This window comes from Tachyglossus aculeatus, chromosome 17 (assembly GCF_015852505.1).
Source record: "Tachyglossus aculeatus isolate mTacAcu1 chromosome 17, mTacAcu1.pri, whole genome shotgun sequence".
NCBI lineage: Eukaryota > Metazoa > Chordata > Mammalia > Monotremata > Tachyglossidae > Tachyglossus > Tachyglossus aculeatus.
Genome location: NC_052082.1, coordinates 47,771,649 through 47,787,632, shown reverse-complemented (window position 1 = coordinate 47,787,632; position 15,984 = coordinate 47,771,649). Strand labels below are relative to the sequence as shown.

The window sequence follows — 15,984 nt, the reverse complement described above, 5'->3', positions numbered from 1 at the left end:
ATCGTACCTCTCCCAAGCACTTAGTACAGTGTTCCCTGAATAAAATAAGCACTCAGTAAATACCAGCGCTTAGAACAGTGCTTTGCACATAGTAAGCGCTTAATAAATGCCATTATTATGATTCCCATTGATTGATTATTTGAATTTTCAATTTTTGAAACAGGTCTTAGAATCTAAGCGTAGGTCAGAGAATGAGAAGGTATGTAGCAATAGAACCAGATTCAACTTGGTGCAGCATTGTAGGACAGAATTTAGTTGGTTTCTTTGCAGTGACATTTTCAAAATCAATCAGGCTAAATTCATTCTTTTCGAATCAATCAGTCAGTCGATCAAAGAGCTGTTAGTTTACTTTCAAAATGTTGGGGATTTTCCCGCTCCCTTCAGTTGATAGTCCTGAGTCTTCTCAGGTTCCAAATGTGAATTTTAAGTTTGTGAAAACTCTTCCCCCCAACAGAAATAGCTGTTCAAAAGGGAGTTAAACATGAGCCAGCCATCTGTTGCTAACATGCACAGGGGTCAACCTGCCGACAGTTAGTGGGGCTGATCTTTTGAACCTTGCTTCCTGTTGAGGCATATTTCTGGGCCCTTTGCACAGCTGGGGGATTTTTAGCATGTAATGCATAGCGTCAGAGACCTTCCCATTCCCAGCGTGGGCCGTTGAAGTTTTCTCTGCATTGATGACTTCAAGAGCTGCTTTGGTGTGCTGTGCTTGAAATCCCACTTCAGGTCTGAGACACATTGGCAGCCTGGGTGGACCAAGGGGAAATTTTCTAAAGTTAAGGGGTGTAATTTTTAGTGCTGAGTCTAACTCTCCCCACAAGATAGAGAAATAGTGTGCTGTAGTAAGCTTCCCTTGGGAGAGAGTGGGCTGCGGCATTTGCCTTGGGGTAGGTGCAAGTTAATTAAGTTGGACATGGTCTCTGTCCCATGTGGAATTCATAGTCTAAGTAGGATGGAGACCAGGCAATCCCCATTTTACAGCCTAGGACAGCATAGGAATCCCATGGTAGTGACTTGGAGTCTAAAGGTATGTTAGTAGATCACCCTGCTTATATTGCCGTAAAATGTTTGAAATCGTAAACAAAAGGTAATCGTCATTAGATCACCCTGCTTATATTGCCGTAAAATGTTTGAAATCGTAAACAAAAGGCAATTGTCATATCATTTAGACCGTGAAGTATTCCAGTAAGGAGACGAGGTATGTCTGCCCTCTGCCTCAAACAATTTTTGAAAATCGTTTAGGCATTTTTGCTTTTCTTGTACTCCGTTGCCTGGTTTGGACAAACAAGACAGCTTCTTGTCTGAAATGGAGATTTCTGAATTTCACACATATTTTGAAAGTAAATATCAGACTTAATATTTGGGCCCATATACTAGCATGGGCGGTATTTATCGTGTACCTTCTGGGTGCAGATCACTATACTTAGCAAATGGGAGATGGCGCAGCAGAAGCTAACGAAATGATCCTTGTTCTCAAGGGGCTTACAATCAAATAGAAAATACAATTCCTATCCTCTGTGATCTTGCAGTCTACAGGGGAAGGTAAGTAGACATAAATTGGCAAACATAGATTAGTTAGAATGGCTATAATAAGCCTAAGAAAAACGTGGCCTAATAGAGGATGGGCCTGGGAGTTGGAAGGACCTGGGTTCTGATCCTGGCTCCTCCACATGTCTGCTCTATGACCTTGGGAAAGTTAGTTAACTTTTCTGTGCTTCAGTTACCTCATTTGTAATATGGTGATTAAGACTCTGAGCCCCACATGAGACATGGACTCTGTCCAACCTGATTACCTTGTATCTACTCCAGTGTTTAGCACCTGGCACATAGTAAGCGCTTAACAAATACTATAAAAAAGAAGAAAGATAAATCAGTGCCAGAGTTTGTTGTTTGCTTAAAATTTATTGTATTAAGTGGTGTCAAGCACTGTTCTATGCCTTGGGGTAGGTACAAGTTAATTGTCGGACATGGTCTCCGTCCCACGTGGAACTCATAGTTTAAGTAGGATGGAGACCAGGCAATCCCCATTTTACAGTTGATGAAATTGAGCCTCAGAGAAGTGACTTGCCCACGGTTCCACATCAAGCAGCCAGCAGAGCCCGAATTAGAACCCAGGTCCTCTGATTCCCAGGCCCATGCTTTTTTCACTAGGCCAAGCTGCTTCTCAAGGAGAGTGGATCATGTCTACAGAACTCTATTGTACTCTTCCCAGAGCTCTGCGCATAGTACGCGTTCAATAAATGCCATTAATTGACTACAAAAATGGAAAAGCAACATGGTATAGTGGAAAGAACCTAAGGCCGTTACAATACATAGAGATCAGGTTTCTAGTCCTGGCTCTTTCACTGGCCTGCTGGGTGACCTTGGGCAAGTCACTTAACTTCTCTAAGCCTTAGTTTCCTGTGGTAAAATGGGAATTAAGTAAATACTTGTTCTCCCTCCCATATGGGACAGTGGTTGTGTGTGATTTGGTTGTAATGTAACCTTTCCCAGTGCTTAGGGCACAATAAGTTCCTAACAAATCTCACGATTATAAACATTAATAGTACCGAGATAGCTGAGGGAAAGGCAAGACCGAGATATCGGAGCGAATACTTGGCAAGGAAACCCTAGGGTTTATGGAAATCAAGGGAATTTTTTTTTCCAGTGAAGTACCTTGATTCATTTAAAAAAGGTTGAAATACACAATTTAGAGTATGCTTTCGTGATCTGCTTCCATATTTGGTTAGAAAAGCATAGTAGCATTTTCAAAGATAATTAACGTTTTATTTTCTAACTTTGCCGTACTCCTTACTTAGAAATCCATTAAAATCAAAATCCATTTTTGGTATGTAATCCAGACAATTTTCTAAAGTTAATGGGTGTAATTTTTAGTGTTGAGTCTAACTCTCCCTCCAAGATAGAGAAATAGTGGGCTGTAGTAAATTTCCCTTGGGAGAGAGTGGGCTGCTTCTTTTGGTAAAAAGTTCCATTTCTTCTGCCTCCCGTTTCTGCAGTGGTCAATTTGACCAGCCCCGTGCTCATCTTGGGGCACTGATTTTTTTTCCCCCCCCCATTTGAAGCAGGAGTGTTGAGTATGGAGAATTAAGAGGGAAAGGAGGGTTTGTTTGAGTCTTCTGGGCCCTTGGACAAGACAGTAGCACTTAATAATTCAGGTATCATTTCTAGTATTTACTTGACTATGTGCTCCAGTAATGTTTACATTGGCTTGTGAATAGCTATGGTTTTTAAAATATTTTCCAGAAAATTTCTATGTGACACCTATAATGGGCCTAGAATAATGATTGCGATTTTAAGATTCCCCAGTAGCCGTAAATTTGTTTTGAGAATAATTTTTGCTTTTATTTTTCAGGTTACAGGAACTGACTGTGTGCTCAGAAGATAATGTTGATGTCCATGATATAGAATTGTTACAGTACATCAATGTGGACTGTGCAAAGCTGAAGCGACTGCTGCAGGGTATGTTAAAATGAAGCCATTCAACTCAAGTGTCAGAGTTCATAAAACATCGAATCCGTGAGAGGAGAACTTGAATGGGAATGTAAAAATGAATTCTAAGAATGAATAGAGAGTAGCTAACAATTGTAGAAATGGGATTTCATCCTTTGCGAATCCAGAAGTCGGAATTCTTCCTTATTCCTCATACGTCCAACAAACCTCGGCAGAATTGGGAAAGCAGCTCTGCGGAAAATAATGAGCATCCAGAATCTGGTCATGTAAAGATTTTTTCAGATCCTGCAGGAGCAACATTTATTGAGTGCCAAATTTGGGCTGGGGACGATTGGGAAAATTTCGAGCAGTAGAGCTTTCTTATTTTCCTGGATTTTGAGGAAGGACCTGAGGCCAGGCTATAACTTGGCCCAGTAGTTGTCTTGTAGCTATTATTTTCTTTAAATGGTATTTGTTAAGCTCTTACTGTGTAACAGGCACTGTGCTAATTGCTGGGGTTGATACAAGATAATCAGGTTGGACACAGTCCCTGTCCCACAGGGAGCTCCCAGTCTTAATCCCCATTTTACAGCTGAGGTAACTGAGGCACAGAGAAGTGACTTGCTCAAGGTCACACATCAGACAAGTGCTGGAGCCGGGATTAGAACTCAGGTCCTGTGACTCCCAGGCTCGAGTTCTTTCCACTAGACAGCACTGCTTCATTAGTTACTGTAAATCTTCGGGGAAGTGGACTTGAACAGAATTTCTTTTAAAAGAGTGCAGTAGCAGAATACCACCAAGGTATTGTTTTTTGATGGTCAGAGTAGCTAATTGTCTGGGCTCTCCATTTCATCATCATCATCATCATCAATCGTATTTATTGAGCGCTTACTATGTGCAGAGCACTGTACTAAGCGCTTGGGAAGTACAAATTGGCAACATATAGAGACAGTCCCTACCCAACAGTGGGCTCACAGTCTAAAAGGGGGAGACAGAGAACAAAACCGAACATACTAACAAAATAAAATAAATAGGATAGATATGTACAAGTAAAATAAATAAATAAATAGAGTAATAAATATGTACAAACATATATACATATATACAGGTGCTGTGGGGAAGAGAAGGAGGTAAGATGGGGGGGATGGAGAGGGGGACGGGGAGAGGAAGGAAGGGGCTCAGTGTGGGAAGGCCTCCTGGAGGAGGTGAGCTCTCAGCAGGGCCTTGAAGGGAGGAAGAGAGCGAGCTTGGTGGATATGCAGAGGGAGGGCATTCCAGGCCCAGGGGATGACGTGGGCCGGGGGTCGATTTCAGTTTTCATCTCTGCCCCTGATTCATCCAGCTCCTTTGCCCAGTCACCTAACATTTTTATGCCCAAGTTCACTTTTGTAATATAGGTTCCGGGCCATAGTGATTTTGATAGGACTTAATTAGTGAATTTAAAGCTTTTAGAGGTTATTAAATGAATAGGGTTTATTAAAAATGTTGGTATCCCCCTCTAGACTTTACTTCTTCTAAGTGCTTAGTACATTGCTCCACATACAAACACAATAAATACGATTGATAAGCTTTAAACTCACTGTGGGCAGGGAACGTTTCTACCAACTCAGTATCGTACTCTCCCAAGCACTTAGTACAGTGCACTGCACACAGTAAGTCCTCAATAGATATGACTGAAAAAAGTTACTGATATCTACTCATTCCTAAATTGATATAATGAATTTGCAAAAACTTTTATTTCCTTTGTTTCTGTTAGCTTTGGAAAAGATTTACCAGAAAATATTCATACAAAATGTTTTTTGAGAGTTAATTTGATGGAAACTCTCTTTCAGTACTAGAGGTGATAATGAAGCAATAGTACAATTTCCACAACTCATGTTTTGCTACTCATGAAATACCATGACATTGCATGGAATTTAGTATTTTTATTATGCTGAATCTCCTATGTATTAATGTACAGCTTTGCTCACAAATGACATTCCAATTTTAAATCCTATCAGAAGATAGGATTTCTCTTTCTAGTAAGAATTGCTCCTGTGTTTAAGCTGAAATGACCGGAGGATGTAGTAGCTTGTTAACACATTGGTGTGAATAAGTAGTGATCCTCCTTTCCTATTCAGGGTTCTCTGTGAAATCTCATCAAAGGGTGAATGGGAAACATTCAGGCTCTTCTCAACTTTTCAACTCACCTTGATCAGTAACTGCAATGTTTCTAAATTCACATTTAGAGGAACTGCTTTTAACTTGAGCACTGTGAGTGCTTTTGAAGGGAGCTAAATAAATGTAGTATTTAATCCATTGTATTGTGCGCATAATTTATGACGGCCATGCCATATGTTAATTTGAATGATTTTTTTTTGCAGGTCATTTACCCGACTTGGGTGGATGAATTAAAGCTAAATTTCACTAAGATGCAATATTTTCTATTTCTTACAGAGACAGCATTTAAGTTTAAAGCCCTTAAAAAAGTAGCTCAGCTGGCAGTTATAAACAGTCTGGAAAAAGTAAGTATTTTTGCTTCTTGGCAAGAATCAGTCCTTGAATTTTCTGTTTTTATATCGGAATTTCTTCACTCTGAGTAAGTCACAGTAAAAAAAAAAAACATTGGCCATTTTTCTGTATGACATTACAAATAACTTCATTTCCTAAATTGAGAAGTAATCACTAATATAATATAATAGTATCACTATTATAATATGAAGGAAATTGTTTCCTTGTTTACAGGCATTTTGGAACTGGGTAGAGAACTATCCTGATGAATTTACAAAGTTGTACCAGACTCCCCAGACAGACATGGCTGGTAAGGATTAACTTACTACTGACTTTCCTTTTAAACTAGGTTTATCAGATAAAAGCCTGTCTTTATGCCCTTTGTTTCCCAGGAGACCAGCTTCATCCATTATGCACCTTTCCTTCCCAGATAAGTGTCAGAGGAAGGGATCCTTGACAGTGAGTTGGGGCATAATGACCTGCACTTTGTCCTTCTTGGGTCCTGCTGGCTCAGGGCCAGGGGGAGTTAGAAGAGACCACAGCTTCCTGTGACTTGCTTTTGAACTTACAGTTAAATTTCTAGCTTTTCCCCTAATTCCTGAATAACATTAAATTTAGGTACAGACTTAAAATCTGTGCCCTCCCTCCCACCCCCTCCAGTTAGCTCCTACTCTAGGACAATAGATTTCAGGTCACTGCTTCCTGGGTGGTGATCTGCCATCCTAGCAGACACTTGCAACTCAAAGATTCTTGTCTTGGTTACTTAGAAGCAAGTTTCTCATCTGCTTGGGAGAATTTGGGACAGTTATTTAGTAGAGGAAAAGGTGACTGATTTTTCATTCTTGTGGTGGGCTTTCCATTTTGTAGTAGTGCTAGCTGACACGTGCAAGACTTTTGGCTTTCTCTCCTTCCCTTGATCTTTCCACTTGCTTTCCTCTGTATTTTGAGTCTTTGTTTTACTTTGTTTTACCCTTCTTGACCTTTGGAGGGATCTCCCTTGGCCTCAGTGGCTTCCTCCACCTCTGTTCTTAGTTCTACTCCGAGCTGTAGGTGAGGCCTATCATAAGACGGCTCAGAGACTGACAGAATAATGATAATAATAATAATAGCATTTATTAAGCACTTACTATGTGCAAAGCACTGTTCTAAGCGCTGGAGAGGTTACAAGTTGATCAGGTTGTCTCACGGGGGCTCACAGTCAATACCCATTTTACAGGTTACGGAACTGAGGCACAGAGAAGTTAAGTGACGTGCCCAAAGTCACACAGCTGACAATTGGTGAAGCCGGGACTTGAACCCATGACCACTGACTCCAAAGCCTTTGGAGACTCTTTCCACTGAGCCAATATCACCCCCCCCCCCCCCAAAAAAAAGTGGTATTCGTTAAGTACTTACTATGTAGCAAGCATTGTACTAAGCACTGGGGTGGATATAAGCAAATTGAGTTGGGCACAGTCCCTGTCCCATGTAAGGCTCACAGTCTCAATCCCCGCTTTATAGGTGAGGTAACTGAGGCACAGAGAAGTGACTTGCCAAGGATATACGGCAGACAAGTGTGTTGCCAACTTGTACTTCCCAAGCGCTTAGTCGAGTGCTCTACACACAGTAAGCGCTCAATAAATGCGATTGAATGAATGAATGAAAGTGACAGATCCAGGATTAGAACCCAGGACCTTCTGACTCCTAGGACCATGGTCTATCCATTACACCATGATGCTTCTCACCCACTCACACTCACAGTGGCTGCCAAGGTTGCAGCACACTCCTCTATCGGGCAGAACGATCTCAGGCCTCATTTCCCACCTTAGCCAGAGACTTGTGGTTTCATGGAATCAACCCTACAAATGCAGAATTTCTCTACTCCCCCTGCGCCTGGGAGGAAAGCAATCCCTTTACTTGGTTTTTGGCAACTTCGGCTTTTTCAGAACAGAGCCTCCTACATTAGGCCTAATCTTCCAGGGAAAATGGAAACGATTCCTCCCGTTTGGAAAGTGCTTGCCTTTCAGGAAATTGTCAAAGTGCACTTAATGGGACTAGCAGGAACATCCCCAGGAACATCCCTTTGGGATCTCCTCATTTTCTTTCTGCATCTGTTGAACTTAGAAAAGAAGAGGTCCTAAGGAACGAAGAATCGGGGTTTTTGAGTTTTAAGCCAATATTAGTGGTTATTTGCTTTCTTTTTGTAATTGTCCTATCTCTCTTGTGTTAGGTTTTGCTTTTTTATGGCCTGGGTTAGTGGGGATCCTTGTGTCTGCTAATAACCTAATGTCTCTTTGTGTCCAAGTGGCACTTCATTCCTTCTGGTGCTAATTTGAATTCTGGCACTTGAAGAGGTGGGGCAGCTCATGAAGCTGGGGAGAGTTCCCATTTCCTTTGCAAGTCCGAATTATAAGGAGCTTTGGCTACAGCAAATGGTCATGCTATTATTGGGTAAAATCACATGTCATTGTCAGATTTCCTTTACGGATCCAAAGGAGTACCCAGAATTTTAGGAAGAAGAGCCTTCTGGTAGTTCATTTTATGTTTTCTTCTCCCACTGACTTTGGCAGAACGATTTGCGTGCTAAGAAATATTATGGGTATACTCAAATGTATGGGGACTATGCCCTACCTTTTCTAAACATGTCATTTGGTTGAATTTTTTCCAATACAGATTGTGCTGAAAAGTTGTTTGACTTGGTGGATGGCTTTGCTGAAAGCACGAAACGTAAAGCAGCAGTTTGGCCACTGCAAATCATTCTTCTTGTCCTGTGCCCAGAAATAATTCAGGATATATCCAAGGATGTTGTGGAAGAAACCAAAATAAATAAGGTGAGGAAGGCAAAATCATTTTCAAAGCCATTTCAGACCTAAGCAAGATGGTTCAACTCACCACAAAGGCTCATTCTTGACCAATGCCCTTCATTCTTAGACGGGGCCTATCTATATTTGTGTTGTATTTTTTAGGCTTGGTTACAGCACTTTTCATTGCTTGAAATTTACGGTGTCTTTTAAATTATATCTCAGTAAAGCCCCCTTCATGTTTCTCTGGAGGCTGAAAATATAGCCCAGCTTTAACAAATCATGATTTGAGAGGATTTCTTTCCCTAAAGGAAGCCAAGGGTAGAGTCTAGGAATAATCCCATCACTACCTCCTTTAGGGCCAGCTGCAGAAGAACGATCTAAGATGTTCAGTGACTTGCGGTAGAGAGAGGATGATGTTAGAATTTAATATTCTCCCTATTTCCCTCCACCTCTCTCAATTTCATTGCATTATTAGGGAACTGTATGTTTGACTGTTTTCTACAGTCTTCAGTTGCCTAAATCTTAAAGCTTTTTTGCTGTCATTTTAGATTGTTAGGTGGGGTGATGTTTAAAACTTTGAAGGTATTTGTTTTTTTTCCTGGCTTAGTTATCAGTTATCTCAAAACAACCCCAAAAGATAACTCTGCGAGTCAAAAATGGGTACTCTGCTGCTTATCTGTTTGGTAACTTTTAGTATATTGTCATCATCATCATCATTAATAATAATTGTGCCAAGCACTGGGGGGGATGCAAGCTAATCAGGTTGGACAGTCTCTATCTCACATGGGACTCACAGCCCAAGTGAATTGAACGTCTATTTACAATTTCCAGGATTGGTTACAGTGACTTCACTTAGTGGTCCAGTAACCAATTTGATGTAACAATTGGATCGGAGCCACTTCCTCAGAAGACACATGCCATTTATGGAGAAGCAGCGTGGCTCAGTGGAAAGAGCCCGGGCTTTGGAGTCAGAGGTCATGGGTTCAAATCCCGGCTCCACCACTTGTCAGCCGTGTGACTTTGGGCAAGTCACTTCACTTCTCTGGGCCTCAGTTCCCCCATCTGTAAAATGGGGATGAAGACTGTGAGCCCCCCACCATGGGACAACCTGATCACCTTGTAACCTCCCTAGCGCTTACAATGGTGCTTTGCACACAGTAAGCGCTTAATAAATGCTATCATCATTATTTGTACCAGGGTTACAGCATCGCTACTAAAACAGCATCATCATCATCATCAATCGTATTTATTGAGCGCTTACTGTGTGCAGAGCACTGTACTAAGCGCTTGGGAAGTCCAAGTTGGCAACATATAGAGACAGTCCCTACCCAACAGTGGGCTCACAGTCTAAAAGGGGGAGACAGAGAACAAAACCAAACATACTAACAAAATAAAATAAATAGAATAGATATGTTCAAGTAAAATAAATAAATAAATAGAGTAACAAATATGTACAAACATAGATACATATAAACAGGTGCTGTGGGGAAGGGAAGGAGGTAAGATGGGGATCCTCATCAATAACGCACAGATAGTTTGTCGGGACCGATCTGTATTAAGCATAGCTTTCTCCTCTTTCCTCTTCTTTGCCTCCTTTTCCCCCTACATTTTCTTCCTCTTGGGTGCTCCTGCTACCCCCTGCCTCCTCTCTCTGGCTGCCTCTGTCCTCCTCCTGTACTGTGGGGATTTGGTGGCCAGGGAATTCCCGGTGTCACTGCCTCCACCACCGTCTCCTAAACAGTAGCAGCTGTCACCGCCACCAATTCTGCTCTCCCGTCACATCTAGCTAACGCGGTGTCGCTAGAGGCGGTGACCAGGTGGGAGACGGTAGTGGCGGAACCAGAGAGGCAGCACGGGCAGGTGAGTCCTTGGGATAGGGAATGGGGAGGAGGAGAAAGTGAAGACTGTAAAGCCCAAGACTTGGTGGGAAACAGGAGGGAAAGAGGAGAGGCGAGGAGTGAGAGCAGGACGGAGTGTGGCAGTAGAAGGGGTGTCCCGCTAGAATCAATCAGTGGACGGAATTTGTTGAGTGCTTACCGTGTGCAGAGCGCTATACTGAGCGCTTGGGAAAGTACGGTATAACAGAGTCGATGGACACATTCCCTGCCTGCAACGACCTTACGGTCTAGAGGGAAAGATAGACATAAAATGACATGCAGTCCGTATATGTAATTTATTTATTTTAATGTCTATCTCCCCCTCTAGACCATGAGCTGTGGGCAGCAATATGTCTGTTAGTGATTATATTGTGCGCCCCCAAGCTCTTAGTAAAGTGCTTTTCACACAGTAAGTGCTCAGTAAATATGAATATATGTATATATGTTTGTACATATTTATTACTCTATTTATTTTATTTGTACATATCTATTCTATTTTATTTTGTTAGTATGTTTGGTCTTGTTCTCTGTCTCCCCCTTTTAGACTGTGAGCCCACTGTTGGGTAGGGACTCTCTCCATATGTTGCCAATTTGTACTTCCCAAGCACTTAGTACAGTGCTCTGCACATAGGAAGCGCTCAATGAATACGATTGATGATGAATGAATAAATGAAGGAATTTCTTGATCCCTTGGACATTGCTGAAGCTGAGTTCGTCTTTTGCGAATGTAGGTGTCATTGGCCTGTTAGATTGCCACCGCGATGTTGCATCAAATGAATTATGCAGTTGTGTCTGTCCTTAACATTTACGTACTGATTGGCCTCCTCTCATTGTCATTTTAGAGTCTGTGCTTCTGCATGGTGTTTATGGAGCGATATGGCCAAAGTAATACGTGCCTTTTGGGTGAAATGTAAAACTGAGGTCCTCCAAATTGGAAACATGAAAAAGCCTTTGCCCTTTTTCATAAGAGCTCGAAGGTTAACTTATTGCTTTGACTGAATTTCAGTATAATAATTCTGTTTTGCCTTTGTAAATTTCCTGCACTATTTTAATTGGGAAAGGTCCTCTTCATTTGTCTCCTTAACTATTGCCGAGTCAGGCATTATCATCTGTCAGATAGGAAATGGTGGTGTGTCAGTGGTGGAAATAATTCCTCTGGGAATCTTGCATTATGCTTTCAGTGCAATTTCTTTGTTATATTTACGGAGGATACCAGGTGGAACTGAACCTCTCCTTAATGTAAGATGTCCCTCTTATATACAAATGTGAATTTGGGTATTGACAGATTCAGAGCAATCAAATATCTTGTGCTTCTCATGTTTAAATAGATATTGGAACGTAGTCATTTTTTGATTTCTATGGCACTGCTTATTCAGTTTATGGATTTTCTACGACCTCTATTTGCCTGTTTTCCTTTCGGTCATTTCTCTGTTCATCAGTAAGGGAAAAGGGCAGGGAGAAAGAAAGAAAATTTGAAGCACAAGTTAACTTTACTAGAGTTAACAGCTCTAGTGAAAGTTTTGCTGGAAGAGAAGGTCGAAACTAATGGCAACCAATCAGTCAAAATCAAAATAAAATGAGGTTGGGGATTTGTGATTATCCCTCCAATTCATTTACCACATTTATCCCTTTCTTCAATTAGCACGACTAATTTGGAGCTCAGAAGTGATTGTGTTATGCAGGGCTTAAATATTAATCAGTAACATCGGAATCGATCCTTTTGACTTCTCTTCAAAAATATGAGAAGTTCAGTACTTGAAACCAATCAAGTTACCAGTTTAATAAATGAATTTAAAGAGTGTATTTTTCTTGGTGTGTTCTGAATTTTGCAGAAACTGTTTCTGGAAAATCTCAGAAAAGCACTCGCTGGCCATGGCGGAAGTAGACAGCTGACTGAAAGTGCTGCTATTGCTTGTGTCAAATTGTGCAAAGCAAGTACCTACATCAACTGGGAAGATAACTCTGTCATTTTCCTATTAGTACAGTCCATGGTGGTTGATCTTAAGGTAAGGCCTTTTGACTTCTTGTTTTCACTGGCAAAAATCAATTCACTCATCAGGTTAACTCCCTAATAGAAAATTAAATAGCAAATGGTTACACGTTCATAACCATAAAATACTTTGATAGCTCCCCTTCACAGAGGCTTCTATGAATGTCTGTAATAATTTGACAGTGCTTCCGGACTTTCTTTTCCTCTGTTTCACTGAAGTCTCCCGAGCACCCTGTTTTCCCCTGTCAACTACTCAATTTCTCGCAGCTGTCTGTTCTCTCAGGTTGTTAGTACAGTCAGTGTCAATAATGTTGTGGATTTGGATATATATTGACATCACAGGCAGCCAGGGAGAGAGGGATGCCGTCGAAAAGAATCACAGTTAGAGTAAAAGTTTAGTGTGCTTTTAGCCCAGAAGCACTCAGAGTCTGTGCTTTTCCTTTGGGAACCTAAATCCCAACTTAATATTGCACTTTAAGGAATTGGCGATCAATCAATTAACAGTGTTTAGTGAGTCCTCACTGTGTGCAAAGTCGTGTACTAAGCGCTTGGGAGAGTACAGTACAACATAGTCGGTAGGCACATTCCCTGCCCACAGAGAGCTTACAGTCTAGAGGGGAGACCCGTATTAGTATAAATAAATAATTTACAGATATATACGTAAATGCTATGGGGCTGAGGGTGAGGTGAATACCAAATGCCCGAGGCAAGGCTTGATTCTGTTATTTTGTCTTTGAAAAATTGTGGTGACCAAAAAAGTGACTTACCATTACTGATTGTCCTTTTGGTAGTCATTTCACTACATGCTGGGGATCTTTTTAGAGCTTTTGGACTACATAGAAGTTGAGGTTGAAAACCCTGCTGTGATGGAAAAGCACTGAGTGTACTGTAAACCAGGCCTTTGATCTGGTACCGACTCTGCCCCTGTGGAACCTTGACTATAGTTCAGAACATCTTTGTGCTTCTGTCTTTTCATTGCAGACTGTGATAAGTGGAAATCTCCATGAACATCTTTAAAACCGTTTACTTAAGAATGGTTTTCGTTATAATCAGCCCCCCTTTATATGATGTGAAAGACCCCATAATCTGAATTTAATAATTCATTCATTCATTGTCGTATTTATTGAGCGCTTACTATGTGCAGAGCACTGTACTTAGCGCTTGGGAAGTACAAGTTAATAATAATAATACTTGTGGTATTTAAGTGCTTACTATGTGCCAAGCACTGTACTAAATGTTGGGGTCGATAGAAGATAAGTAGGTCTCACATGGGACTCACATTCTAAGTAGGAGGGAAAACAGGTATTGAATCCCAGTTTTGCAGATGAAGGAACTGAGGAGCAAAGAAGTTAAGTGAAATGCCCAGGTCCTACTGCAGTAAAGTGATGGAGCTAGTATTATTATTATTATTATTATTATTATCGTTATTATTAATAATAATAATGGCATTTATTAAGCGCTTACTATGTGCAAAGCACTGTTCTAAGCGCTGGGGAGATTACAAGGTGATCAGGTTGTCCACGTGGGGCTCACAATCATAATCCCCATTTTACAGATGAGGCAACTGACGCCCAGAGAAGTTAAGTGACTTGCCCAAAGTCACACAGCTGACAAGTGGCAGAGCCGGGATTTGAACCCACGACCTCTGACTCCAAAGCCCGTGCCCTTTCCACTGAGCCACGCTGCTTCTCTAGTTGTGGCTTCTACATGGGTCCCTGCAGATAGTGCTCACTGTCAGGATCAACATTTTTTTTTAATGGGATTTGATAAGCGCTTATTATTTGCTAGGAACTGTACTAAGTGCTACGGTAGATACAAGCTAATCAGGTTGGACATAGTCCCTGTCCCATGTGAGACCCACAGTCTTAACCCCCCTTTTACAGATGAGGAAACCGAGGCACAGAGAAGGTAAGTGACTTGCCCCAGGTCACACAGCAGACAAGTGGAAGAGCCAGGATTAGAACCCAGGTCCTTCTGTTTCCCAGGCCTGGGCTCTTTTCTTATTATGTTTGTTAAGCCCTTACTGGGTGCCAAGCATTGTTCTATGCACTGGGGTAGATACAAGGTAATCCCCCCGTGGGGCTCACGGTCTCAATCCCCATTTTCCAGATGAGGTAACTGAGGCCCAGAGAAGTGAGGTGACTTGCCTAGGGTCACACAGCAGATAAGTGTTCCGCCTTCTAGACTGTGAGCCCGTTGTTGGGTAGGGACCGTCTCTATATGTTGCCAACTTGGACTTCCCAAGCGCTTAGTACACTGCTCTGCACACAGTAAGCGCTCAATAAATTTGATTGAATGAATGAATAAACTAACCCAGGCCAGGTCACAAACAAAAATCAAAGTTTATGCTCTGGGCAAGTAACTATTTTAACAGGTATCAAAATCGTGAAGCACGGTGTTAGTCTTGGGTGTAAAGGTACCCAAAAGATATCTCATTGCTTTGTCATTTGTGAGGATTAGTCAAATACTTACTGTCTTGTAAGGATTTTTGTTGGCCTAAATCCTTTTATGAATCTATTTGTGGGACTGGTTTAATTCTGTTTTCGTGTTCTTGTGTATGTCTAGAACCTGCTGTTTAATCCAACTAAACCCTTCTCAAGAGGCAACCAGAATGCAGATGTGGATCTAATGATTGACTGTTTAGTTTCTTGTTTTCGCATAAACCCTCACAACAACCAACACTTTAAGGTGAGGACCTTCCTAAGAAACAAATTGTGCTTTCAGATTCTTTCAGTCATTCCAAAATCAGCGTACCAGTATCGGCCCCAAATCTCTAATTTTAATACTGACTTTTCTTGAAAAGACCCACTTCTCCCACAATGTAGGGATCGCGTTCTTGCAGGACCCTCTATTAAGGAGACTCGACATTGCAATATTCACCCCGTGTCCAGCACCTCCCATACGTGCTCGACGGCTTCTTCCAAAACGGTGTTGCACGTTTTCCAGACAGACATGTGCAGTTGGAAGAATGTCCTCTAATTCTGCTGCTGTGTCCTACCCAAAACACCCAAGAAAACTCTTTCAGATACCATCGATCAATCAGTGGTATTTACTGAGCGCTAACTATGTGCAGAGCACTGTACTAAGAGCTTGGGAGGGTACAGTACAACTGAATTAGCAGACACATTCCCTGCCCATAACATGTTTACAGTCTACAGTGTTTGGAATTAATTGTGTTCAGCACTTAGAACAGTGCTTTGCACATAGTAAGCGCTTAACAAATATCATTAATAATAATAATAATAGTGTGAGTTCCGGACCTTTGATCTGCCTGGATCAATTTCTCTAAATGTTACATAACAAAGTGAGCAGGAATCATGTCTCTTCCTTTTTTACAGAATAATAATTATGGCATTTAAGTGCTTTGTGTGCCACGCACTGTACTAAGCGCTGGGGTGGAGAAAAGCAAATTGTG

At 41.4% G+C, this 15,984-nt stretch overlaps 1 protein-coding gene across 1 annotated transcript in view; it reads left to right on the top strand.

Annotated features, from left to right (window-relative positions):
- Nucleotides 1–15,984, top strand: part of NF1 (neurofibromin 1) — a 203,379-nt gene that overhangs the window by 31,564 nt on the left and 155,831 nt on the right. Inside the window, exons 5-10 of the mRNA XM_038758896.1 lie at nucleotides 3,353–3,459; nucleotides 5,866–5,933; nucleotides 6,154–6,229; nucleotides 8,572–8,729; nucleotides 12,412–12,585; nucleotides 15,135–15,257. Coding sequence (XP_038614824.1) covers nucleotides 3,353–3,459; nucleotides 5,866–5,933; nucleotides 6,154–6,229; nucleotides 8,572–8,729; nucleotides 12,412–12,585; nucleotides 15,135–15,257 — 706 coding nt within the window. The remainder of the gene's footprint in view (nucleotides 1–3,352; nucleotides 3,460–5,865; nucleotides 5,934–6,153; nucleotides 6,230–8,571; nucleotides 8,730–12,411; nucleotides 12,586–15,134; nucleotides 15,258–15,984) is intronic.